Here is a 27,955-nt window from a genome sequence, read left to right as displayed (position 1 = left end):
GCTAACCATGCCATACACACCATCCTAACATTTCATCAACAACGTGCCAAATGAGGACATGAACAGAAGAACAAAGCTGATGCACAGAACACGATGGTCAGCATCACAACAATGTATCCACAATCGGCTTGATGGCCGGTACGGACAGCGGACATTACACCCAGGAATGGTAGAAGTTATGTATCCGGAAAAGGAATGCACCAAAGATCAGAGGATTCTTTCATCCAGAAAACACACCATCTGTATTGTTGTCCTAGAAAGCAAACATCATAAAAGACCCCCAGCAAAAGTATCCTTCTTTTCTTGGGTTATGTTCCTACTTTAAATCGAACTAGGAGGGCGTACAAAATTCGGCAATCTTAAAACCAAGATACAAAGTGAGTCCACATCTCGAGGTATATTCTAAATCTAATGAAGACAAACAGAAGTAGTTTAGATGTTCACGAGCCAAGATATCCACAGTTCATAAATTGCAAACACATGGCTCCAAGAGGCATAAATACCGATAAAACATGCTTCTAAACAGGAGCAAAACCTCAATATACATGTTCACTTGGTAATACGAGCTACCCTAGAACACTACATATAGTGAAATTCAGACATGCTTAAGCAATCATGATAATGACCAAACCAGAATAGAGAATGAGAGATATGTCACTACTGGAATCAGAATCTTTGTCGTCAGCCGGTTCTTTGCCACCTGCTAGCTGACGGCAAAGAAGTTCTTTGCCATGAGCTTAAATAAAGTTGACGATAAAGAAAGAGCGGACGGCAAAGAAGGTGTTTGCCGTCAGCCTGCTTTTTGCCGTCTGCTAGCTGATGACATAGAATCTTTGTCGTCCGCTAGCAGACGGCAAAGATGATGTGTGGCGGATTGTAAGGACGACCTAACGGCCAGTTTCTTTGCCGTCTGGTAGTGGACGGCAAAGATTCTTTGTCGTTTACTAGTGGACGGCAAAGATTCTTTGCCGTCAGCCAGCACACGCCAAAGAAACTGGCCGTTTTAATGGCCGTTTTCCCCCGGCCCCACCCCACTAAGTGTCGGTGCCCCACCCCCCCCTCTCTCTCCCCCAGCCCTCACCTCACCCGCGTCGTCGCCCCCAACCCCAACCCTCACCCCCGCCGCCGCCCCCACCCCGACCCCCCGCCCCCGCCGCCCCGCCCCGTCACCGCCTCCTCCTCGCCTCACACGTTGCCTCCTCGCCCTTCCTTTTCCCTCGCGCGTCGCCGCCCGAGGCCTCTGCCTCACCTCACCGACGCCATCGCTGAACGCGGCTACCTCATCGCGCTGTCGTCGTCCCGTCGTCGACCACCGCCGCCCCGAGCTCCGGCCACTCCGACGCCGCACCAGACCCCGACGCCATCACCGTCGACCCCCTGGCCCGACCCCTCCCCCGAGAAGGACGCCCAACCCTCTCTGCCTCCGACCCTGACCCCGTCCGTCCACAACACCGAGGTGCGCCACCCCTCCCTCTTCTCTCTCTCTCTCTGTTTAGGTTTAGGTTTAGGTTTACTTTCTGTTTGTTTAGGTTTAGCCGACAGGAGGAAGAAGAAGAAGATGAAAATTTGACATTTAGTTTAGGTTTACTTTCTGTTTCATGTAGCCTTAGCTACACATAGCTGCACATACAAATACTCAGTTATGATCAATAACTGAAGAAAACAGCAGTTGGGTCCCTTTGCAGTTTCCTTGTTAAATCTCAAACTGCAGCCAACTAGTAATGTGTACTTGATAATATTAAAGAGGAATTAATGCAGGTCGTTGCCGCTAGCAGGAGCTCATAATCTCAGCAATCAGATCATTTAGCTTGTGTTTCCGGGATGGATAGATTACTTGAAAGGGAATTTATCGCATCAATGTGTGTTAGAGCTTAGCTAAAGTTCATTGTAGTAGACGCATCTGTTATAACACCCTGATGCCGAGACCACATTGCGATAAATTCTCAACTATTATGTGCTCCAATAAACCAAGCCGTTATAACAAAGGGTACAAAAGTACATATAAATTGTGTTACCACTTATTACCACAAGGTTTGGTTACACTGTTTTTATCTGCGTGGCATATCTATCACTTACTAAATCATAATCTTGACATAGTGATACATCTGATTATCTGAGCAACACCATTCTTCGTAGGAGTTGTTTTCCATTTGCTGCACAACACTGCAATACCAACAATAAGTATAGACGTGCCAACCCAAACAGCCCTTTGTTTGATGCGCTTACATGCTTCTTTCTCATTTCGAAGCGTCTCATTCGACTTCTGAAGCTGAACATTTAGCATACAGTTTTCAGCTACAACACTATCTAGTTCCCGTTTGCACTCCCTAGCTTTTTCCTCAGCATTCTTCTCCTCTGTCATCCTTGATAGAGCTTCAAAGACATTAGGTCTAGGGTTTGTTTTTGGTACTTTAGTTTAGGTGCCAGAGTGCAGGACGACATTGTTTTTACCTAAGCCTCCAATATAGGTTGGGCCTTCCAGGGCATTTTCTCTACAATATCTTGTTTTCCAGCGTTGTGTGGGTGGTCTCGCTTCCATACCCACGGCTTCTTAGGATTATACGACATCCAAAAGCCTTGGCGCGCAGCTCTCGCTTCCTCCTTCCACTGCACATGCAGTTACTCATATTTTAAGTAGAATTAAAATACAAACTATACAGTTACAATTTAATTGGCCACCCATGGCATTAGATAGCCTGTAAGTTTGGCAATGAAGGTGTTATATAACACTTGTCTTAATTAAATACAAGTTCGAGTTTTGAGGGGGCAAATTTCGTACTTGCCCAAGGTCAAATAAATTGTCATAAATTTGGAATACCATGTGAAGCCCCTCTTCAGCATTTGCTCCTACTGAATGTAGACACCAACCATTATCAATCTTACCATAACCATGCAAAATGCAATCTTACCCAAGAGAAACTCGATGTCGGCTCGCTATTGGCATCAAGTTTTTTTTTTCTGTCGATCACTTCAATTAAAATTGCTTGTAATTTAGTGCAATGGCAATAAATCTTGTGCTCAACTCTAGTATGTCAACCTAGATCCACCTAATATATGCTTTGTTTTTTAGATTACTATGCTCTGCTTTTTAACATTTTCAGTTTTCTTTCATGTCTAAAAAATCCCTAGTTTTGAAGGGTGCCAATTACCATTGCCAACTAACCTCCGAAATTAATTAAGTGTTGTTGAGCAGAAGTGCATTGTTTTTTTTTCTCAGTTTTCTTTCATGTCTAAAAACTTAGCTCTGTTCCAACTATTGCCAACTAACCTACCAAATTAAGTAACTGTAGTTGATTATCTTCTGCTGCTTACCAGAGATGGGGGAAGGCTGCCACTGTAGGCTACGCTCTGCCACACCGGAGTACGACTTGGAAGGTTTTAAGTTCTTCACGATCACACTTGAGAATTCCTCCAAGAGGAAGGTATATAAAAGGAGAGATCTCCCCTTCACCCATCTCTTTATCATAACTCTGTTGTTTGCTACATCACTCCTTGACCCACGTTGCAGAGGTTGCCTGACACTTTTATGGAGATGTTGGACAGCCATCGGCCAAAGAATGTGAAGCTGCGACAGGCCGGCAGCGGGCTTCGCAGGCTTTGGGACGTGGAGGTGGTGATCAGGAACGACCACATGTACCTGTGTCGTGGTTGGGAGCAGTTCGTCTGTGCCTACGACCTGAGGCACGGGTACTTCCTTGTCTTCAGGTACGACAGCGACGCCATGCTCACCGTGAAGGTGTTCAACACGACTATGTGTCGCATGCGCTACCAGGATGACGACGATGCCAGTACGCTCTGCCTCTTCTTCCTCTCCATTAGGCTTTGTCTCGCATTGATTATTAAAAAAACTTTGTTGCATTTGGTCAGGCAATCGGAGCAGTGGCAGCGACTCTGGCTACAGCAAAAGCAGCAACGAGTCTGGCTACAACAAAAGCAGCAGTGAGGATGATCTGGATGGAGTGGGGAAGAAGAGGAGAAGAGTGGGGATGAGGAGGTGCGGCCTATTCTGTCTAATGATGACCTCGCGATGGTGGTGGATGACGATGGCCAAGCGATGGTGGTGGCTGACGATAGGCAAGAGATGATGGTGGCTGAGGATGACCTAGCGATGGTGCTGCCTGAAGATGGCCTCGTGATGGTGCTGGTGCCTGACAATGACCTTGCGATGGTGGTGGTGCCGGCGATCCCACAGCCGGGCGACATGACCATGCCAATTATGGTAGAAGAGACGAAGAGTACATCCCACTGCCTCGCCGCTCTAAGCGCATCAGGATGATGAAAGAGAAGGAGAAGAAGGAGTAGTGAACTATGTCAGGTATGTCATATCTCCAAAATGATCCATACTTAGCTTTGTTTCCTCCGAAATGACCTAAGTTAGCTCTAATATGCTATGTTATCTCTAATATGCTTAGTTACCTAGGTTTGCTCAATAAAGACCTATACTTAGCTTACTTCTGTAAAAAAAATGGCATAATATGCTTAGTTAACTCAAAAATGGCATAATTAGTTAAGTTAGCTCCAAAATGACCCATTTTACCTAGGTTAGCTCCAATATGATTAGTTAAGTTAGCTCCAAAGTGGCATAATTAGTTAAGTTAGCTAAGTTAGCTCCAAAATGACCCATTTTACCTAGGTTAGCTCCAAGAAGAAGAAGAAGTAAGCATAATTAGTTAAGTTAGCTTCCTAACTTAGCTGCTTTATATTAAACCATGTTTTAGCATCACCCTTTAATGAGAACGGAAATAACTTAAGGATATAGTAGTAACAATATTTTCCTCATTAGTGAATAGGGTGGCTATATCATTCAATTTAGTAAGTTGTGCCACAATAGTTTCAGATTCATAGTCGTAAAAAGGATCAGATTCAACCAAAGTAATTAACTCAGGATCGACAAAGAACTCATAATCCTTATCGGAAATACAAATAGGTAGCAAAAGCAGGGTCATATTTCATTCTAGCATTCAAAGAATTTTCTTTCAGCTTAGCTAACAATTTCTTAAGATCATATCTATCATTGGAAGCTAGAAGATCTCTAGCAGTTTCTTCATCCATAACATAACCCTCAGGCACAACAGGCAATTCATATCTAGGGGGAGAATCTTCATCATCACTTTCATCAATATTATCAGTTTCAATAATTTCATTCTCTCTAACCCCAGAAAGTTGTTCATCAAGAAATTCACCTAATGGCACGATATTATCAAGCATAAAAGTAGTTTCATCATAAGCATCATGCATAGCAGAAGTGGCATCATCAATAACATGCGACATATCAGAATCAATAGCAGGAGTAGGTGTCGCAAATTTACTCATAACAGAAGGTGAATCAAGTGCAGAGCTAGATGGCAGTTCCTTACCTCACCTTGTAGTTGAGAGAAAAATCTTGGTTCTTTCATCTTTCAATTTACTCATAGTGATCAACAGATATAAATCCCAAGTGACTCAAAGAATAGAGCTATGCTCCCCGGCAACGGTGCCAAAAAATAGTCTTGATGACCCACAAGTATAGGGGATCACAATAGTTTTCGAGGGTAGAGTATTCAACCCAAATTTTTTGATTCGACACAAGGGGAGCCAAAGAATATTCTCAAGTATTAACAGTTGAGTTGTCAATTCAACCGCACCTGAAAGACTTAATATCTGCAGAAAAGTATTTAGTCACAAAGTAATACGGAAGTAACTTTAGCGGTTGGAAAAGTAACAGTAGCAGTTTTTTAGTAATTGTAACAGTGGCAACGGAAAAGTTACTAAGCAAAGATCAATATGTAAAAGGCTCGTAGGCAATGGATCAATGATGGATAATTATGTCAGATGCTAATCCTCATGCAATAGTTATAACACAGGGTGACACAGAACTAGCTCAAGTTCATCAATGTAATGTAGGCATGTATTCCGAATATAGTCATACATGCTTATGGAAAAGAACTTGCATGACATCTTTTGTCCTACCCCCTCCCGTGGCAGTGGGGTCCTATTGGAAACTAAGGGATATTAAGGCCTACTTTTAATAGAGTACCGGGCCAAACCATTAACACTTAGTGAATACATGAACTCCTCAAACTACGGTCATCACCGGGAGTGGTCCCGATTATTGTCACTTCGGGGTTACCGGATCATAGCACATGTAGGATCAGGAACTCACATATATTCATGAAAACATAATAGGTTCAGATCTGAAATCATGGCACTCAGACCCTAGTGACAAGCATTGAGCATAGCAAAGTCATAGCAACATCAATCTCAGAACATAATGGATACTAGGGATCAAACCCTAACAAAACTAACTCGATTACATGATAAATATCATTCAACCCATCACCGTCCAGCAAGCCTACGATGGAATTACTCACGTACGGCGGTGAGTATCATGAAATTGGTGATGGAGGAAGGTTGATGATGACGATGGCGATGGATTCCCCTATTTGGAGCCCCGAACGGACTCCAGATCAGCCCTCCTGAGAGAGATTAGGGCTTGGCGGCGACTCCGTATCATAAAACACGATGAATCCTTCTCTCTGATTTTTTTATCCCCGAACGTGAATATATAGAGTTGGAGTTGAGGTCGGTGGAGCCTAAGGGGGCCCACGAGACAGGGGGCGCGCCCTAGGGGGGTGGGCGCGCCCCCACCCTCATGGACAGGGTGTGGGCCCCCTGGTGTTGATTCTTTCGCCAATATTTTTTATAAATTCCAAAAATATTCTCCGTGAAGTTTCAGGTCATTCCGAGAACTTTTATTTCTACACAAAAATAACACCATGGCAATTCTGCTGAAAACCGCGTCAGACCTTTGCTTGTCCTCAAGAAATTCAGTAGACAAACGAAAAGTGATAAAGAAAAACTTTTACAAACTGTGTTTGCTCTTGCTGTTGTAAATATGTAAAGCTAGCATTCAAGTTTTCAGCAAAGATTATGAACTAACCATATTCACAATAACATTTAGGTCTCATGTTTACTCATATCAATAGCATAATCAACTAGCGAGCAATAATAACAAATCTCGGATGACACCACTTTCTCAAAACAATCATAATATGATATAACAAGATGGTATCTCGCTAGCCCTTTCTAAGACTGCAAAACATAAATGGAGAGCACCTCTGAAGTTTAAGGACTGACTAAATATTGTAATTCATGGTAAAAGAGATCCAGTCACAGTCATACTCAATGTAAACTAATAGTAATGCATACACATGACAGCGCAGTGCTCTCCAACTAGTGCTTTTTAATAAGAGGATGATGACTCGACATAAAAGTAAATAGATAGGCTCTTCTCAAAGGGAAGCAGAGATTTGTAGAGGTGCTAGAGCTCAATTTTTGAAACAAAGATAAATAATATTTTGAGTGGCATACTTTCATTGTCAACATAACAACCGAGAGATCTCGATATCTTCCATGCTACACACATTATAGGCGGTTCCCAAACAGAATGGTAAAGTTTATACTCCCCCACCACCAACAAACATTAATCCATGGCTTGTCTGAAACAACGAGTGCCTCCAACTAACAACAATCCTGGGGGAGTCTTGTTTGCAATTATTTTAATTTAAGCATGGGACTGGGCATCCCGGTTACCATCCATTTTCTCGTGAATGAGGAGCGGAGTCCACTCCTCATGAGAATAACCCACCTAGCATGGAAGATATAGACAGCCCTAGTTGATACATGAGCTATTCGAGCATACAAAACAGAATTTCATTTGAAGGCTTAGAGTTTGGCACATACAAATTTACTTGGAACGACGGGTAGATACCGCATATAGGAAGGTATGGTGGACTATGGAATAACTTTTGGGGTTTATGGAAGTGGATGCACAAGTAGTATTCCCGCTTAGTACAAGTGAAGGCTAGAAAGACTGGGAAGCGACCAGCTAGAGAGCGACAACAGTCATGAACATGCACTAAAATTAATCAACACTGAGTGCAAGCATGAGTAGGATATAATTCACCATGAACATAAATATCGTGGAGGCTGTGTTGATTTTGTTTCAACTACATGCGTGAACATGTGCCAAGTCAAGCCACTCGAATCGTTCAAAGGAGGATACCACCCTATCACACCACATCACAACCATCTTAATAGCATGTTGGCACGCAAAGTAAACCATTATTAACTCCTAGCTAATTAAGCATGGCATGAGCAACTATAATCTCTAATTGTGATTGCAAACATGTTTCATTCATAACACTACAAAAAAATACACTTCCATGATGATACGTGTTTGTCAGAGTAGGTCGCTTTTTTTGTCATGCATGGACATCCATGACAAATTTATGACAGAATCAAGATAGTCATACCTGTGCTGTCATAGAAGTGTTCCATGACATTACCAAAATTATCATCACGGAAGTGTCCACTTCCATGATGATAAATCGCGCGTCACAGAAGTGCTTTCGTCAAGGGTGACCGACACGTCGCATCCACCGTAATGGAACGTCGTTAAGCTATCGGGTCGGGTTTTGGATCCGATAACCCGTTAACAGCCCCGACCAATGGGGATTTTCCACGTGTAAAATCATCATTGGCTAGAGGAAACACGTGTCAGCTCATCGTCGAGACAGATGTCATCCACTCACTGGACAGAAGGCGCCTATGATACTTCGACACGTGGCACAGCCCAACAAGTTTAAATGGGCTGGCCCAACTAGAGGCCCACAAGATTTTGCGGACCATAATGGGCCGGCCCAGCTAAAGGCCCACAAAATTTTGTGGACCATAATGGGCTGGCCCAGCTAAAGGCCCACAAGATTTTGCGGGCCATAATGGGCCGGCCCAGGTAAAGGCCCACAAGATTTTTTTGTGCCATAATGGGCCGGCCCAGGTAAAGGCCCACAAGATTCTTGCGGGTCATAATGGGCCGGCCCAGCTAAAGGCCCACGAGATTTCACCGACATTAATGGGCTGGCCCAGCTATAGGCCCACAAGATTTTGAGGACCCTAGTAGGCCAGCCCATTAACTGGCTGCCATGTTTTGGGCCAAATGTCGGCCCATATTTGATCCGGTCCATTAATGGCCTGCCACGCTCCGGGCCTAATAGTGGCCCATATGAGATCCGGCCCGTTAAAAGCCTACCATGTTCTGGGCCAAATTACGGCCCAGATCAGGTCCGGCCCTTTAAGAGGCTTTGGGCTCAATTATGGCCCATATCAGATTCGGCCCGTCAACTGGACACTATGCTTTTGGGCCCACTTGCTAAAGGCCCACTTAGTAATTCAGCCTAATATTAGTTTTGGCTTGTTAAGGGCCCGTTTAACATTTCAGGCCTATATTAATTTTGGCCTGTTAAGAGCCCGTCATATAGTTGGGCCTAACTAGGGCCCAGTTTGCATCCGGCCTGCTCGCAGCCGATATCTGATTGGGCCAAACAAGGACCCAGACAATTTTGGCCTGTTAAAAGCCCATGATTTGATTCGCACAATCATGGGCTGGGGTTCATTTGGGGCTGCTGCCAGCCCGTGAGCTGATCGGCACGTTTCAGGCCCAACCTACATCGTGATTGCATGACGACCTGATTATGTACCGTAATTTTACGGTTTGGCCAGTTTACTGCGAAGACACGATATATATACAGTAAAATAACTGCAGCATCCTGAATAAGAAAAAACCTATACTACACAATAAAGAAATTACAACATATTACATCCATGGGGCATCAAAGTTTGCCACTATGATAATAAAGCACAAGCAAACAGCAGATTACATACACTGGGCGTCAAAGATCGCCACCAATGCAAATAAACACGCCGACAAAATAATATACAAAACCGACAGCACTTCAATAGAGTTCAAGAAAGGTTAGCCCTGCTGGGGAGCTGCAGCGCAAGCAGCTGAGCAAGATTATGAGACTGTGCTTGTTCAACACTTATATCTTCCTCACTCTGAAAGATAAACAAGCAGACAGATGACAGGTTTTGCACATAAAAGTATCAGTGCTGATAATTCATCACATTTCTTACTGACGAATAAAGTGACACCATTTAAATTTGCATTAACACAATATGGTATTGTTCATGTCAAGACATGGCAGGAAATGACATTGTGAAGGAGTTGGCAGCTTCACGACACCACTGGATTACAGATCAAGAACTCATAAGTATCAATGGTTAGTGTGTTGTCAATTTATACCATTTCAGATTGGAGAATAAAGAGACGGTTTAAATAAAGTTTGAAGGCTTGAGATGGACAAACTTACATTATTGGTGAAGACAGGCTCTATAAAGGCCTTGTCCATGCTGATGGGGGGGGGGCAATTCAAGAAGTTTACCACATAATCTTCTTCAAAAGCATTGCCTTTATTCTACATTTTGTTAAGAGTAAATATAGATGTGATAATATACGAAAAAATGGAGAATATTTAAGATAATATGAAGAGTGATGCTACATAACCAAGTAGCTATGAATGTAAGTTCAGCGATACAGGCAAAAGGTACAGCCAAGAGCAATGCACAGCTAAACTTCTTCAGTGCCAACCTTATGGTAAGAGTAAATATAGATCTGATGTGTAGAAAATGGAGGGCAAAGGAAAATAAGCTGCAGAGTGATGGTACATGAACAACTACATGTCATTATAAGTACACTGATAAATGACAGCATGTACTTACAAGAACAATGCAGAGCTAAAAAAACATTGGTGTTGGATATATTCTACACTAAGGTAACCATTCATACAGATCAGATAATTTGGAGCGAACAATTGATAAGCAAGCTATCATGCATACTACTGTCACATAGTGAACCAGGTATGTATGCAAGTACAGTGATACAGGACAACGGGTACTAACAAGAGCAATGCAGCGGGCAGCATATTTGAGATATCCTGTCGTTCTTGTCAAACCGGAATTCTTCTTCGAGCAGATTTCCTGCAAAAAAGATCCGTAAGGCACATGCGGAAAAGTAGAAGTTCAAATTGTCATGTGATTTCATAGACAGTACCTCATCCTGGGAACGAGACCAGTGCATAACAAGGTTTTTCCATTCAATGTCTTCTAAATTTAGCACAGGAGACTTCACCAGAAATTCGTTTATAGACTTGCCATCAAAGTGTGATTTCCTCAGATAACATCGATACTGCTGCAATGCTTCCTTGAAAAGCACAAGCAAGCTTTGCTCGTCATGACTATCCAGATTGACCCTCGCCTAGTTACAACAATGTAATGTAAATCATTGATGTGTTCAATCAGCAGAAAACAGGAAAATAATAGCCATGAATAATAGCACTTATACGTAAGTTGGACAGGAAGATGTGAAAATGGTGTTTGTCTTCACAATAATCTTCTCATGATGAGAATATATGCACGTAGTCTCTAACAACATTGAAAGCATTGTCTTTTAAACTAGGAATAAATGGAATGTGGTTCCAATCTGCAGGAATTGGCCGTCTCTGCAGTTGGGATAGGTCTTCGGCCGGTGGACTTGCTGTACTTTTTGCTGGAGTGGGATTTTTCTGTGGTACAGCTGGTGCTATGGCAAATGAAATAGGTATACCTTTTGCTAGAGTGCATGTGACGCCCGGGTAATTAAGCTATAGTAATCCCCGCTAATGATGCCACGTCACCTCGATTACTGTGGATAAACTCGCGTTAGTTCGGAACCTAGTTCGAATTTCAAATTCAAAATCGAGCAAACAATAAAAGTTTTCAAATATTAAAATTTAAATGTTTGGAGTGAACCAAATAATACATAGGTAATTATGATGATGAAACCACATTTTTATAAAAAGTTTAAATGCTCAAACGAAAATAAAACAACAGCAAGAGAAAGTAATTAAATGCCTTTTGTATTTTGTAAAATATTGAACTATTTTATTTAGCTGTCCAAATTAATGTGGCAGTGGTATCTTTAACATACCATATTTAGGTGTTGTTCTCACATTCTTCAAAATTGAAATAAATTAATAATTTAATAAAACCGAAAGGAATAAATAAAAGAAAAGGAAAAAAGAAAACAAAAAGAAGAAGAATAAAAGAGAGAAAGAACCCCCCCCCCCACTGGGCCACAGCCCAGCTGGCCTCTGGGCCAACCAGGCCGGCCCAGCCGGCGCCTATAGCCCCCCCCTGGGGCGACGGAAACCCTAACCCGTAACCCCCCCATTCCCCCACTCCCCCCACGCGCTTTCTCCCTCCCCCCCGATCCAATCGGGATCGGGCCGACGCCCGGCGCCCCGTCCCCATCGCCAATCCCGCCGCCCGCCGGCGACGACCCCCCCTCCCTCGCGCCCGTGCCACGGCCTCCCCCTCACCAGACCCCGCACGCCTCTCTCCCCTTCCCCGTTCAGATCGGGGCAAAGGGCCCCGACCCCCCCTCCAACGACGCCGCCCCGCCGCAGGCCCCGCCGGCCGGGTGCTCCCCGCCGCATCGTGCCCCGACCACCACTGGCGCCGCACGAGGGCCGCGCCGCCGGAGTCCCCTCACCGTCTTCGCCAGGATCGGCCACCGCCCTGGTTCACCGTCGCTTGGAGCCACATCGCCGAGCCCCCTTTTGCCGGAGCTCCACCGTCGTCGCGAGATCTCGCGTCCCCGTCCTCCTCCTTGCCGGTCCTCCCCGACCGCCGTCACGCCCGCTGCCCGTGCCCTACACCCCCCTCAGTGAGCTCCGCCTCGCCCCTCCCCTCCTCTCGGTCCTGCTCCGACCGCGCCCATGGCCGCACCCCCGCGCTCCCTCTCTACTCCCCCCCGTGGTCACCGCACTCACGCGCGTGCCCAGGCGTGCTCACCGCACCACGGGCAGCGCGCCGCCCCGTTCCCCACGTCGCCCCACTCGCCGTCTCTACTGGAGACCGCCCGTGGCGACCCCGCTGACCACCGCGACCATCTGCGCCGGCCTCCCGCTCCAATCCCACCCCTCGCCTCCGCCCGCCGTGGCCCCGGTTGGCCGCGCCGGCGTGCCGCGCCGTTGGCGCCTCGGCAGCCTCGTCCCGCCCTGCGGGCGAGTGCTCGTTCGGGTGGCGCCCGTAACCGCACGCCCGCATAGGCTCCCCTGGCCCCATGACAATTGGGGCCCGCCCCCATAACGTTTTATTAAAAAAAGGGAATTAAAAAAAGATAATAATAAAAAAAAAAGAGATTTAATAAAATTAATTAATAATTAATTAATTATCTAATGAATTAATTAAGTTAATTAATCCGGTTTAATTAATTTAATTAACTAGTTAGGTTAATTAAATAGTAATTAAATTATCTAATCTGTAATCAACCTAAACAGAGAATGACAGGTGGGTCCCACTGGACCCACATGTCAGGTTGACCAAGTCAACTCTGTTGACTGCTAACGTCAGCATGACATCATGCTGACGTCATAAATCCATTTTTCGAATTAATTAATTAATGAATTAAATTCCAGGAATTAATAAAATCTTTAGAAAATCATATCTTTTAATCCGTAACTCGGATTAAAATATCTTCAACATGAAAGTTGCTCAGAACGGCGAGACGAGTCCGGTTACGCAGTCCGTTCATCCGCCACGCACCCCTAACATATTAAACTCGCAATTTTTCCCCTCCGGCTCCTCTGCTCGAAAACACGAAACACCGGGGATATTTTCCCGGATGTTTCCCCCTTCACCGGTATCGCCTATCCCTACGTTAGGACACCCCTAGCACAACGTATTGCCGCATCTTGCTTTGTGTTACATTTGATTGCTCTGTTATTTATTGTGTTCCCCCTCCGTTACTCCTTTCCGGTAGACTCCGAGACCGATGCTGATGCCCCTGTGGTCGACTACGTCACCGACGACCCCTCCTTGTCTGAGTAACCAGGCAAGCCCCCCCCCCTTGATCACCAGATATCGCCTATTCTACTCTATACTACTTGCATTAGAGTAGTGTAGCATGTTACTGCTTTCTGTTATACCTATCCTGATGCATAGCCTGTCCTTGATACTACTGTTGTTACCTTTACCTGCAATCCTATATGCTTAGTATAGGAGGCTAGTATATTCATCTGTGGCCCTACATTCTTGTCCGTCAGCCGTACTATACTATCGGGCCGTGATCACTCGGGAGGTGATCACGGGTATATACTATATACTTTATACATGATACATGTGGAGACTAAAGTCGGGTCGGCTGGTGGAGCACCCGCGAGTGGATCTTTGTGGCGGAGCGACAGGGCAGGTTGAGACCGCCTAGGAGAGAGGTGGGCCTGGCCCTGTTCGGCGTTCGCAGATACTTAACACGCTTAACGAGATCTTGGTATTTGATCTGAGTTGGCTACGAGCCTATACGCACTAACCAACTACGTGGGAAAGTTATGGGCACTCCGGCGTCGTGGTATCAGCCGAAGCACTTTGTGACGCCAGCGACTGAGTGGTGCGCGCCGGATTGGAACGTAAGCCTGCTCTTGTATTAAGGGGGCTAGTTCTGCTTTCGGCCGCGTACACAACGTGCAGGTGTGCTATGGGCGATGGGCCCAGACCCCTGTGCGCTTAGGTTTAGACCGGCGTGCTGGCCTCTCTGTTGAGCCTAGGTGGGGCTACGACGTGTTGATCTTTCGCGGCCGGGCATGACCCGGGAAAGTGTGTCCGTCCAAATGGGATCAAGCGTGTTGGGTAAGTTGGTGCACCCCTGCAGGGAAGTTAATCTATTCGAATAGCCGTGATCTTCGGTAACAGGACGACTTGGAGTTGTACCTTGACCTTATGACAACTAGAATCAGATACTTAATAAAACACACCCTTCCAAGTTCCATAGACAACCCGGTGATCGCTTTTCCACAGGGCGACGAGGGAAGGATCGCCGGGTATGATTATGCTATGCGATGCGACTGGAGATGCTACTTGGAGATGCTACATTGGAGATGCTACTTGGAGGACTTCAATCTACTCTCTTCTACATGCTGGAAGACGGAGGCTGCCAGAAGCGTAGCCTTCGACAGGATTAGCTATCCCACTTTTATTCTGGCATTCTGCAGTTCAGTCCACCGATATGGCCCTTTACACATATACCCATGCATATGTAGTGTAGCTCCTTGCTTGCGAGTACTTTGGATGAGTACTCACGGTTGCTTTTCTCCCTCTTTTCCCCTTTCCCTTCTACCTGGTTGTCACAACCAGATGCTGGAGCCCTGGAACCAGATGCCACTGTCGATGATGATTCCTACTACACTGGAGGTGCCTACTACTACGTGCAGGCTGCTGACGACGTCCATGAGTAGTTTAGGAGGATCCCAGGCAGGAGGCCTGCGCCTCTTTCGATCTGTATCCCAGTTTGTGCTTGCCTTCTTAAGGCAAACTTGTTTAACTTATGTCTGTACTCAGATATTGTTGCTTCCGCTGACTCGTCTATGATCGAGCACTTGTATTCGAGCCCTCGAGGCCCCTGGCTTGTATTATGATGCTTGTATGACTTATTTTATTTGTAGAGTTGTGTTGTGATATCTTCCCGTGAGTCCCTGATCTTGATCGTACACGTTTGTGTGTATGATTAGTGTATGATTGAATCGGGGGCGTCACAGTGCAGGTCCTGTGTGGTGGGGCTAGTGGTGTGGCCAGTGAAGTATGGGTACAGTCTGCTGGAGTCGGTCCTACGTTTTGTGTCACTGGTTGTACAGCCAATATAAATGGGGTGTTGTTTGATTTCTCTAGCACCACCACGTTTTTCAGGGACTTTGCTGGTGCTCCTTCAGGTTCGGCAATCACCCTCTTCCTTTTTGATGTCTGATGCACAAGAACAGCATTTGAGTGGAAAAACATGGTATGATGACAGATGGAATATGTATTGATAATGGATGGGCATGGCATCTCGACATATATGATGAGTAAACTAAGCAGATGGTGGTGCAACAAAGTAGAAGAAATGCAAGACAACATATGCAAGATACCCGCAATCAATGAAACATTGCCAAATTAGAACAGGCACCTTGGTAGGTGAACAGGACAGGCCATCTGGATTTGACTCCTTGAGGTTAGAATAGTCATTAGGATGATATTTTGAACAAGAATCAACAGGTGGGGAGTGTATGAGTTTCATTGCATCCAGAATGGCACTCAATGCCTTGGTGCCAATTTTGTAAGTCATTGCAGTGTTTAGCTTCAAGAGTGGACTGCTGCTAGTGCGACACAAAGCAGCTACACAGATCATAGTGTAGATATAACGGGAAAACCTTAAGCATCAGAGTAAAATCAGCTAAGTGGAACTTGCTGGAATATATGTGCTGGTATTGCCGGTACGGCTAGAAAGGCTTCGGATACCAGCTCTCTTCAAGTGAAGGTGCGGTACTGTTAATATCAATGTAACTCTCAAAGGCGACACAGCTCCCTGCATTTCCTTGCTATTCTTATAGGATTCAAGTGGGCAGGCCACTACAAATCCTATTCCTATGTTTACAAGATCCTACGAATCAAAGAGGCTCAAAGTGTCCATCACAACCGACAGTATAGACCTCTACACTGCAAATGTCCCTGCTCGTCTTCAGTACAAGGAACATACTATACTACTATAATACTCCCTCCATTCCAAAATATAAGTCTTGGTAGAGATTTCCACTATGGATCACATACAGATGTATCCAGGTACATTTTAGAGTGTAGATTCACTCATTTTGCTCCATATGTAGTCCATGGTGGAATCTATACAAAGACTTGTATTTAGGAACAGAGAGAGTACATATTAAAGAAGAACGGAAGAGGAACATGGTAAAGAAGAGCAAGCAGATTTTGGATAATAAAATGTTGGTTGCGCAGTGCCCACACATGATGAACCAGAGCGCATTAAGAATGCAACTCCTAGTTGTCTCTCAACCATTTTAGGCGGTTGGATGAAGATCCTACGTCTCCTAACCCTTCTTCTTCCTCGTCTATGATTCTTCCCATACAAAACACCGCACGGGCCGCCGGCCGCACCACCGGCCCCCACCGCCTGTGTTCCTCCGCCACCCCCCCACCCCCACCCCAACCCCCACCCACGTCAAGTTTTCTTCGTTCGGCGAGGCCCCACAACCACCCGAGCCCCTTCGATCGCATTGGCGAACTCTGGCGAGCTCTGAAAAATTGACTGACCCAATTTTGAAATTTAGTCTACTGTGATTTAACTAGTGTGGAATATAAAAGGGGAAAACCATAAGCATTGTGAGTATGGTGTTGAGCGTGCCATGGCGGATCTGAAGGTGCAAACCAGACAAAGGCGACTTCGCAACCAATACAAGAAATCAGAGTAAAGCAGTGGCGATCTATTTTCTTGATGTGATAAATAAGTCGAGCAGATACGAAAGAGTGCCGCCTGTGGTGCGGCGCCATGTAGGCATCTGGTGAGAATTTGACGGTGCTACGGTAGCGATGGTTGTCGGCGGCGTGGAAGCAGATCTAGGAGGGTAGATGGTGGCGGCGGGGCCCGGTGGACGAGACGGTCGTAGGAGCAGCGCCGGCAAGGTGGACGACGGTGGGGATGAAGCGAGAGGACAGGATGCAAGGATCCCGGTCCGAAGCCGTGGATGAGAGAGGTCGATCTCTTGTAATGGACGGTGGCGTTGGGGTATCAGCTCCGACATGGTGGAGGAGGACGGTGGTGGATGGGGTGGCGGACGGCGGTGGACGGAGGAGGGTGGGGTGGAGAGGGTGTTTTGGCGCCCACGGAGTACGAATGGGGAAAAGGGAGGTAGAGAGGAAGGGGGCACCATGTATTCAGGGCGCGCTTGTCTCAAATGCGAGGAAATTTACAAACTTAGCCCCCATTTCAAATTTCTACTACATCACAGCAACACTAGTCGATCGGGGATAGGACGGTAATCTCGCATACACCGAATATTTGCTGATGACAGTTTGTTTTTGGCGCCCACCGTGTATGAATATGAATCGGGTAGGGAGTCGATTTCGGCCGAGGACACACTGTGTTTTGGCGCCCACCGTGTATGAATCCGGGTGAGAGGCGGTTACGTCACGTTTGTTTGAAATTACAAACCTACCCCTATCGAAACCTATAGAAATCCAGCATATAGGCTTTGCGTGGCAGGGATAGGCAGTAGTGATTTCCATCTCGCAGATTTTGGTTCCGGGCGGTTACTGCGACTTTCCCCGCTTCGTTCAAATTTTGCATAGTGCACGTTTACCGTGCCAACTCAATTCGAATCCCGTTTGTATTCTATTTTTTTCGGGCGGGATCCATTTTCAATTGGAATTACATTCTATATACATCATTTTTTTATATATATACTTTCAAAAGCACAACACCATTTATACATAAATATGGTTTACAAATGGCATGATCTCAGATTCATAAGGTTGTATCCATCAATTTGGATTTTCAAATATTTGAAACCACTTTATGTTGAAATCCAATGTATGCATTCCTCGCTAACTGTCTCCAATTAATGTATGTTTCATGCGGGTTTTTTTACATCTCAAACATGTATAATGTGTTTCACACACGCAACATATAGTGTAATCCCGTTTAGACATTAATTGCATATAAACCATGCATTTTTTGTAATTGAAGAATCTATGGATCACCAATATTGACAAACTATATAACATTACACGTGTGCCCAAATTCAAATGAATATGCATGTTTGATACACCAATTTGCGTTATGATATTATTGATGTCATGATCTCCAGTTTAAATATTTGAATCCCCTTTAATCCATATATTCGTCTCATATAGCTATCACTCATGCTTATATAGGACTATCTCTCTGGACCTATACGCGTTCATCGTCTCTCAGGTATATCTCGTGCTACCTGTATGTCGACAATGATCTTTTATCTTTGTAACACACTGACGGTACTCTCTCCCTCGACCTTCATCACTCTATCTCTCTCTAAGTATATCTCACTCCCTGCTATGTGTCTCTAACTATGATTCTCCAAGTGGAATCTCTTCCTCTCACACAAACACAAAACTTTGTCTCCCGGGGTCTCATTTCTCTCTACTATTCCCATATGTGCCACTCGCACACCCTTCATACATAGATGTCTTTCGCTCCTTAGATATGAGAACCTACGAGTCTTCCTCATCAATATCTCTTTCTCACACACAAACACAAACTCTGTCTCCTAGTGTCTCATATTTCTGCATTGTTCTCTTGTATGTCGCTCACACACACCCTCTCTCCCTAGAGATATCTTGGCGTTCCCTCGTATGTCTCTCTAGCTATCACTCTTGTTGTGAAATATCTTTCTCTCTCGCAGACACAAAACTCCGTCTCTCTGGATCTCATTTCTCTCTGATATCTGTTTGTATGTGACTCACACGCACCCTCTCTCTATCTCTCTCACACCCACACACATAACCCAACCTTCTGATCCACTCGACTCCTATCTCTAACACACACTAGCTAGCATCTTTATCTTTCTATTTATCTGTTTCTCCATCAACCTTGTTTCTCGCCCTCACTCTTGATTCCTATCACGCACACTACATATGTTTCTCTCTACATGCAGTCAAGTGCCCTCTCACACACATATATAACTTCACCCTTTGAACCACCCGACGGTCATCTCCAACACCCAAACTAGTGGATGTCCCTCTAGCTAGCATCTCCAACACCCAAACCACAGTTTTTTCCGTCATGGACGGCCCAAAGAATGTCATGCAGCTGCGTCTCCGGCCCGCCCAGGACGAAAAGCCCATTTTCTGTCATGATTTTTTGTCATAGAAGTAGGAGCCCACCACATCTATGATGATACCGGGTTTTGTCACAATTATCGTCATAGAAGTGTCATATGTATGGCGAAAAGAAATTCATTCGGCCCAAAATGTCACGGATGTGTCTTTTTTTGTAGTGTAACAGGATGAATCAGGAATGATGAACTAATCATATTTACAAAAACAGGATAGGTCGAGTTCATACCAGCTTTTCTCATCTCAATCAATCCATCATATATCGTCATTATTGCCTTTCACTTGCACAACCGAACGGTGTGGATAATAATAATAGTGCACATGCATTGGACTAAGCTGGAATCTGCAAGCATTCAATACAAGGGAGAAGACAAGGTAATATGGGTGATACGTCTCCAACGTATCTATAATTTTTGATTGCTCCATGCTATATTATCTAATGTTTTGGACTATATTGGGCTTTATTTCCAATTTTATATTATTTTTGGGACTAACCTATTAACCGGAGGCCCAACCCAGAATTGTTGTTTTTTGCTTATTTTAGTGTTTCGAAGAAACGGAATATCAAACGGAGTCCAAACGGAATAAAATCTTTGGGAACGTGATTTTCTCACCGAACGTGATCCAGGAGACTTGGACCCTGCTCCAAGGAACAAAAGAGGCGGTCACGAGGGTGGGCGCACCCCCCCTAGGGCGCGCCCCCTGCCTCGTGGGCCCCTCGGTGCTCCTCCGGTGTACTTCTTCCTCCTATATATACACACGTACCCCCAAACAATCAGAACAGGAGCCAAAGACCTAATTCCACCGCCGCAACTTTCTGTATCCACGAGATCCCATCTTGGGGCCTGTTCCAGAGCTCCGTCGGAAGAGGACCGTCATCACGGAGGGCTTCTACATCATCATAGCCTCTCCGATGAAGTGTGAGTAGTTTACCTCAGACCTTCGGGTCCATAGTTAGTAGCTAGATGGCTTCTTCTCTCTCTTTGAATCTCAATACAAAGTTCTTCCCCTCCCTTGTGGAGATCTATTCGATGTAATCTTCTTTTTGCGGTGTGTTTGTTGAGACCGATGAATTGTGGGTTTATGATCAAGTCTATCTATGAATACTATTTGAATCTTCTCTGAATTCTTTTATGTATGATTGGTTATCTTTGCAAGTCTCTTCGAATTATCCGTTTGGTTTGGCCAACTAGATTGGTAGTTCTTGCCATGGGAGAAGTGCTTAGCTTTGGGTTCGATCTTGCGGTGTCCTTTCCCGGTGACAAAAGGGGCAGCAAGGCACGTATTGCATTGTTGCCATCGAGGATAACAAGATGGGGTTTATTTCATATTGCATGAATTTATCTCTCTACATCATGTCATCTTGCTTAAGGCGTTACTCTGCTTTTAACTTAATACTCTAGATGCATGCTAGATAGCGGTTGATGAGTGGAGTAATAGTAGTAGATGCAGAATCGTTTCGATCTACTTGTCACGGACGTGATGCCTATATACATGATCATGCCTAGATATTCTCATAACTATGCTCAATTCTGTCAATTGCTCAACAGTAATTTTTTCACCCACCGTAGAATACTTATGCTCTTGAGAGAAGCCACTAGTGAAACCTATGGCCCCCGGGTCTCTTCTCATCATATCAATCTCCATCACTTTAATCTTGCTTTGCTTTTTACTTTGCCTTTACTTTTTTACTTTGCATCTTTATACCAAAAATACCAAAAAAATTATATCTATCAGATCTCACTCTCGTAAGTGACCGTGAAGGGATTAACAACCCCTAATCGTGTTGGTTGCGAGTGGCTATCGTTTTGTGCAGGTACGAGGGACTTGAGCGTGGCCTCCTACTGGATTGATACCTTGGTTCTCAAAAACTGAGGGAAATACTTACGCTACTCTGCTGCATCATCCCTTCCTCTTCAGGGAAAACCAACGCAAGCTCAAGACGTAGCAAGAAGGATTTCTGGCGCCGTTGCCGGGGAGTCTACGCAAAAAGTCAACATACCAAATACCCATCACAATCCCTATCTCTTGCATTACATTATTTGCCATTTGCCTCTCGTTTTCCTCTCCCCCCACTTCACCCTTGCTGTTTTATTCGCCCTCTCTCTCTCTATCCTCCCTCTCTATTTGCCTCTTTTTGCCCGTTTGCCCTTGTTTGCTTGTGTGCTAGTTTGCTTGTTTGTCGCGATGGCTCAAGATACTACCAAATTGTGTGACTTCACCGATACCAATAATAATGATTTCCTTAGCACTCCGATTGCTCCTCTTACCTATGCTAAATCTTGTGAAATTAATGATGCTTTGTTGAATCTTGTTATGAAAGACCAATTCGCCGGCCTTCCTAGTGAAGATGCCGCTACTCATATGAATAGCTTTGTTGATTTATGTGATATGCAAAAGAAAAAAGATGTCAATAATGATGTTGTTAAATTGAAGCTATTCCCTTTTTCTCTTAGAGATCGTGCTAAAGCTTGGTTTTCGTCTTTGCCTAAAAATAGTATTGATTCATGGAACAAGTGCAAAGATGCTTAGTATTTTCCTCCCGCTAAGATCATCTCTCTTAGAAACGATGTTATGAACTTTAAACAACTTGATCATGAACATGTTGCACAAGCTTGGGAGAGAATGAAATTAATGATACGTAATTGCCCTACTCATGGTTTGAATTTGTGGATGATTATACAAAAATTTTATGCCGGATTGAATTTTGCTTCTAGAAATCTTTTAGATTCGGCCGCGGGAGGCACTTTTATGGAAATCACTTTAGGAGATGCTACTAAACTCCTAGATAATATTATGGTTAATTATTCTCAATGGCATACTGAAAGATCTTCTAATAAAAAAGTGCATGCGATAGAAGAAATCAATGTGTTGAGTGGAAAGATGGATGAACTTATGAAATTATTTGCTACAAAGAGTGTTTCTTCTGATCCTAATGATATGCCTTTTTGTACTTTGATTGAGAATAACAATGAATCTATGGATGTGAACTTTGTTGGTAGGAATAATTTTGGTAACAACGCTTATAGATGGAATTTTAATCCTAGGCCATATCCTAGTAATCCTTCTAATAATTATGGGAATTCCTACAACAACTCTTATGGAAATTATAATAAGATGCCCTGTGAATTTGAGAATAGTGTTAAAGAGTTTATGAATTCACAAAAGAATTTTAATGCTTTTCTTGAAGAGAAATTGATTAAAGTTGATGATTTGGCTAGAAACGTTGATTGAATTTCTCTTGAGATTGATTCTTTAAAGCTTAGATCTATTCCTCCTAAGCATGATATCAATGAGTCTCTTAAAGCCATGAGAATTTCCATTGATGAGTGCAAGGAAAGAACCGCTAGGATGCGTGATTCCAAAGATGCCTTTATTATAGCGTGTTCTTCCAATTCCTATGAAAATGAAGATGAAGATCTAAAAGTTATTGATGTGTCCCCTATTAAATCTTTGTTTTGCAATATGAATCTTGATTAAACTGAATATGATCTTCCTTTACCTAGAAGGCGTTCTAAAAATTCGGAGTATTTAGATCTTAATGATGAAATTGATGAAAGTGGGATTGAAAGAAATAAAAATCTAGATGTTGCTAAACCCACTATATTGGATTTCAAGGAATTTAATTATGAAAGTTGTTCTTTAATTGATTGTATTTCCTTGTTGCAATCCGTGCTAAATTCTCCACATGCTTATAATCAAAATAAAGCCTTCACCGAACATATTGTTGATGCCTTTATGCAATCTTATGAAGAAAAACTTGAGTTGAAAGTTTCTATCCCTAGAAAACTCTATGATGAGTGGGAACCAACTATTAATATTAAAATTAAAGATCATGAGTTTTATGCTTTGTGTGATTTGGGTGCTAGTGTCTCCACTATTCCCAAAACTTTGTGTGATTTGCTAGATTTCCGCAATTTTGATGATTTCTCTCTAAACTTGCATCTTGCGGATTCCACTATTAAGAAACCTATTGGAAGGATTAATGATGTTTTTATTGTTTCAAATAGGAATTATGTGCCCGTAGATTTCATTGTTCTTGATATAGATTGCAATCATTCTTTCCCTATTATTCTTTGTAGACCTTTCCTTAGAACGGTTGGTGCGATTATTGATATGAAGGAAGGGGATATTAGATTTCAATTTCCATTAAAAAAGGGCATGGAACACTTTCCAAGAAATAAAATAAAATTACCATATGAAACTATCATGAGAGCCACTTATGGATTGCCTACCAAAGATGGCAATACCTAGATCTATCCTCGCTTTTATGCCTAGCTAGGGGCGTTAAACGATAGCGCTTGTTGGGAGGCAACCCAATTTTATTTTTATTCCTTGCTTTTTGATCCTGCTTAGTAATAAATAAATTATTTAGCCTCTATTTTGGTTGTGTTTTTTGTGTTTAATTAGTGTTTGTGCCAAGTAGAACCATTGGGAAGACTTGGGGAAAGTCTTGTTGAACTTGTTGTAAAAAACATAAACTTTAGCGCTCACGAGAACTGCTGTCATTTTTATTTGAAGAGTGATATTTAGTTAATAGATAAATTCCTCACGTCCAGCAATTTATTTTATAATTTTTGGGGTTCCAGATCTTGCGCTAGCTACAGATTACTACAGACTGTTCTGTTTTTGACAGATTCTGTTTTTCGTGTGTTGTTTGCTTATTTTGATGAATCTATGGCTAGTAAAATAGTTTATAATCCATAGAGAAGTTGGAATACAGTAGGTTTAACACCAATATAAATAAAGATTGAGTTCATTATAGTACCTTGAAGTGGTCTTTTATTTTCTTTCGCTAGAGCTCATGAGTTTTCTATTTTTAGTTTTGTGTTGTGAAGTTTTCAAGTTTTGGGTGAATTCTTTTGATGGATTATGGAACAAGGAGTGGCAAGAGCCTAAGCTTGGGATTCCCATGGCACCCCCAAGATAATCCAAGGACACCAAAAACTCAAAGCTTGGGGATGCCCCGGGAGGCATCCCCTCTTTCGTCCACTTCCATCGGTAATTTACTTGGAGCTATATTTTTATTCACCAACATGATATGTGTTTTGCTTGGAGTGTCTTGTATTATTTGTGTCTTTGTGTCTTAGTATGCCACAATCATCCTTGTTGTACACACCTTTTGAGAGAGCCATACATGAATTAAAATTTGATAGAATACTTTATGCGCTTCACTTATATCTTTTGAGCTAAGTAGTTTTGCTCTATGTGCTTCACTTATATCTTTTGAGCTAAGTAGTTTTGCTCTATGTGCTTCACTTATATCTTTTGAGCGTTATAATTTTGCTCTATGTGCTTCACTTAGATCTTTTAGAGCACGGTGGTGGATTTGTTTTAAAGAAACTATTGATCTCTCATGCTTCACTTAAATTATTTTTAGAGTCTCTTAATAGCATGGTAATTTGCTTAATAATAATATGCTTGGTACTCAAGATTTGTGAAACTTTCTTTTGAGTGTGTAGAATACTAAGAATAGATTGAAGCTTGATAATTGTTTTGAGATATGGAGGTGATAATATTAAAGTCATGCTAGTTGAGTAGTTGTGAATTTAAAGAATACTTGTGTTAAAGTTTGTGATTCCCGTAGCATGCACGTATGGTGAACCGTTATGTGATGAAGTCGAAGCATGATTTATTTATTTATTGTCTTCCTTATGAGTGGCGGTCGGGGATGAGCGATGGTCTTTTCCTACCAATCTATCCCCCTAGGAGCATGCGCGTAATACTTTGCTTTGATAACTTCTAGATTTTTGCGATAAGTATATGAGTTCTTTATGACTAATGTTGAGTCCATGGATTATGCACACTCTCACCCTTCCACCTTTGCTAGCCTCTCTAATACCACACACTTTTCGCCGGTATCATACACCTACCATATACCTTCCTCAAAACAGCCACCATACCTACCTATCATGGCATTTCCATAGCCATTCCGAGATATATTGCCATGCAGCTTTCCACCATCTAGTTCATCATGACACATTCCATCATTGTCATATTGCATATCCCGGTACACCACCGGATGCATTCACATAGAGTCATATTTTGTTCTAAGTATCGAGTTGTAATTGTTGAGTTGTAAGAAAAATAAAAGTGTGATGATCATCATTATTAGAGCATTGTCCCAGTGAGGAAAGGATGATGGAGACTATGATTCCCCCATAAGTCGGGATGAGACTCCGGACAAAAAATAAATAAAAGAGGCCAAAGAAGCCCAAATAAAAAAAGAAAGAAAAGAGGCCATAAAAAAAGAGAAAAGGCCCCAATAAAATATATATATATATATATATATATATAATATATATATAAAATGAGAGAAAAATAGAGAAGGGACAATGTTACTATCCTTTTACCACACTTGTGCTTCAAAGTAGCACCATGATCTTCATAGTAGAGAGTCTCTCATGTTATCACTTTCATATACTTGTGGGAATTTTACATTATAGAACTTGGCTTGTATATTCCAATGATGGGCTTCCTCAAATTCCCTAGGTCTTCATGAGCAAGCAAGTTGGATGCACACCCACTTAGTTTCTTTTTGAGCTTTCATATACTTATAGCTCTAGTGCATCTGTTGCATGGCAATCCCTACTCACTCACATTGATATCTATTGATGGGCATCTCCATAGCCCGTTGATACGCCTAGTTGATGTGAGACTATCTTCTCCTTTTTGTCTTCTCCACAACCACCATTCTATTCCACCTATAGTGCTATATCCATGGCTCACGCTCATGTATTGTGTGAAGATTGAAAAAGTTAGAGGATGAAACAATTGCTTGGCTTGTCATCGGGGTTGTGCATGATTTAAATATTTTTTGTGGTGAAGATAGAGCATAGCCAGACTATATGATTTTGTAGGAATAACTTTCTTTGGCCATGTTATTTTGAGAAGACATAATTGCTTTGTTAGTATGCTTGAAGTTTTATTATTTTTATGTCAATATAAACTTTTGTCTTGAATCTTTCGACTCTGAATATTCATATCACAATTAAGAAGATTTGCGTTGAAATTATGCCAAGTAGCACTCCGCATCAAAAATTCTCTTTTTATCATTTACCTACTCGAGGACGAGCAGGAATTAAGCTTGGGGATGCCTGATACATCTCCAACGTATCTATAATTTTTGATTGCTCCATGCCATATTATCTACTGTTTTGGACAATATTGGGCTTTATTTTCCACTTTTATATTATTTTTGGGACTAACCTATTAACCGGAGGCCCAACCCAGAATTGCTGTTTTTTGCCTATTTAAGTGTTTCGAAGAAACGGAATATCAAACGGAGTCCAAACGGAATAAAATCTTCGGGAATGTGATTTTCTCACCGAAGGTGATCCAGGAGACTTGGACCATGCTCCAAGGAACAAAAGAGGCGGTCACGAGGGTGGGCGCCCGCCCCCCTAGGGTGCGCCCCCCTGCCTCGTGGGCCCCTCGGTGCTCCTCCGGCGTACTTCTTCCTCCTATATATACACACGTACCCCAAAACGATCAGAACAGGAGCCAAAAACCTAATTCCACCACCGCAACTTTCTGTATCCATGAGATCCCATCTTGGGGCCTGTTCCGGAGCTCCGCCGGAAGAGGGCCGTCATCACGGAGGGCTTCTACATCATCATAGCCTCTCCGATGAAGTGTGAGTAGTTTACCTCAGACCTTCGGGTCCATAGTTAGTAGCTAGATGGCTTCTTCTCTCTCTTTGAATCTCAATACAAAGTTCTCCCCCTATCTTGTGGAGATCTATTCGATGTAATCTTCTTTTTGCGGTGTGTTTGTTGAGACTGATGAATTGTGGGTTTATGATCAAGTCTATCTATGAATAATATTTGAATCTTCTCCGAATTCTTTTATGTATAATTGGTTATCTTTGCAAGTCTCTTCGAATTATCCGTTTGGTTTGGCCAACTAGATTGGTAGTTCTTGCCATGGGAGAAGTGCTTAGCTTTGGGTTCGATCTTGCGGTGTCCTTTCCCGGTGACAGAAGGGGCAGCAAGGCACGTATTGCATCGTTGTCATCAAGGATAACAAGATGGGGTTTATTTCATATTGCATGAATTTATCTCTCTACATCATGTCATCTTGCTTAAGGTGTTACTCTGTTTTTAACTTAATACTCTAGATGCATGCTGGATAGCAGTCGATGAGTGGAGTAATAGTAGTAGATGCAGAATCGTTTCGATCTACTTGTCACGGACGTGATGCCTATATACATGATCATGCCTAGATATTCTCATAACTATGCTCAATTCTGTCGATTGCTCAACAGTAATTTGTTCACCCACCATAAAATACTTATGCTCTTGAGAGAAGCCACTAGTGAAACCTATGGCCCCCGGGTCTATTCTCATCATATCAATCTCCATGACTTTAATCTTGCTTTGCTTTTTACTTTGCCTTTACTTTT

At 43.2% G+C, this 27,955-nt stretch overlaps 1 protein-coding gene across 1 annotated transcript in view; it reads left to right on the top strand.

Annotated features, from left to right (window-relative positions):
• Nucleotides 1–3,317: 3,317 nt before the first annotated feature.
• LOC123083970 (growth-regulating factor 9) overlaps nt 3,318–27,955 on the top strand; it is a 57,929-nt gene continuing 33,291 nt past the window's right edge. Inside the window, exons 1-3 of the mRNA XM_044505809.1 lie at nt 3,318–3,422; nt 3,773–3,788; nt 3,868–3,994. Of these exons, the coding sequence (XP_044361744.1) occupies nt 3,318–3,422; nt 3,773–3,788; nt 3,868–3,994 (248 nt within the window). The remainder of the gene's footprint in view (nt 3,423–3,772; nt 3,789–3,867; nt 3,995–27,955) is intronic.

This window comes from Triticum aestivum, chromosome 4A (assembly GCF_018294505.1).
Source record: "Triticum aestivum cultivar Chinese Spring chromosome 4A, IWGSC CS RefSeq v2.1, whole genome shotgun sequence".
In the NCBI taxonomy this organism is placed as follows: Eukaryota; Viridiplantae; Streptophyta; class Magnoliopsida; order Poales; family Poaceae; genus Triticum; species Triticum aestivum.
Note: the sequence above shows the minus strand (reverse complement) of the source record. Positions and strands in the feature narration are given on the sequence as shown.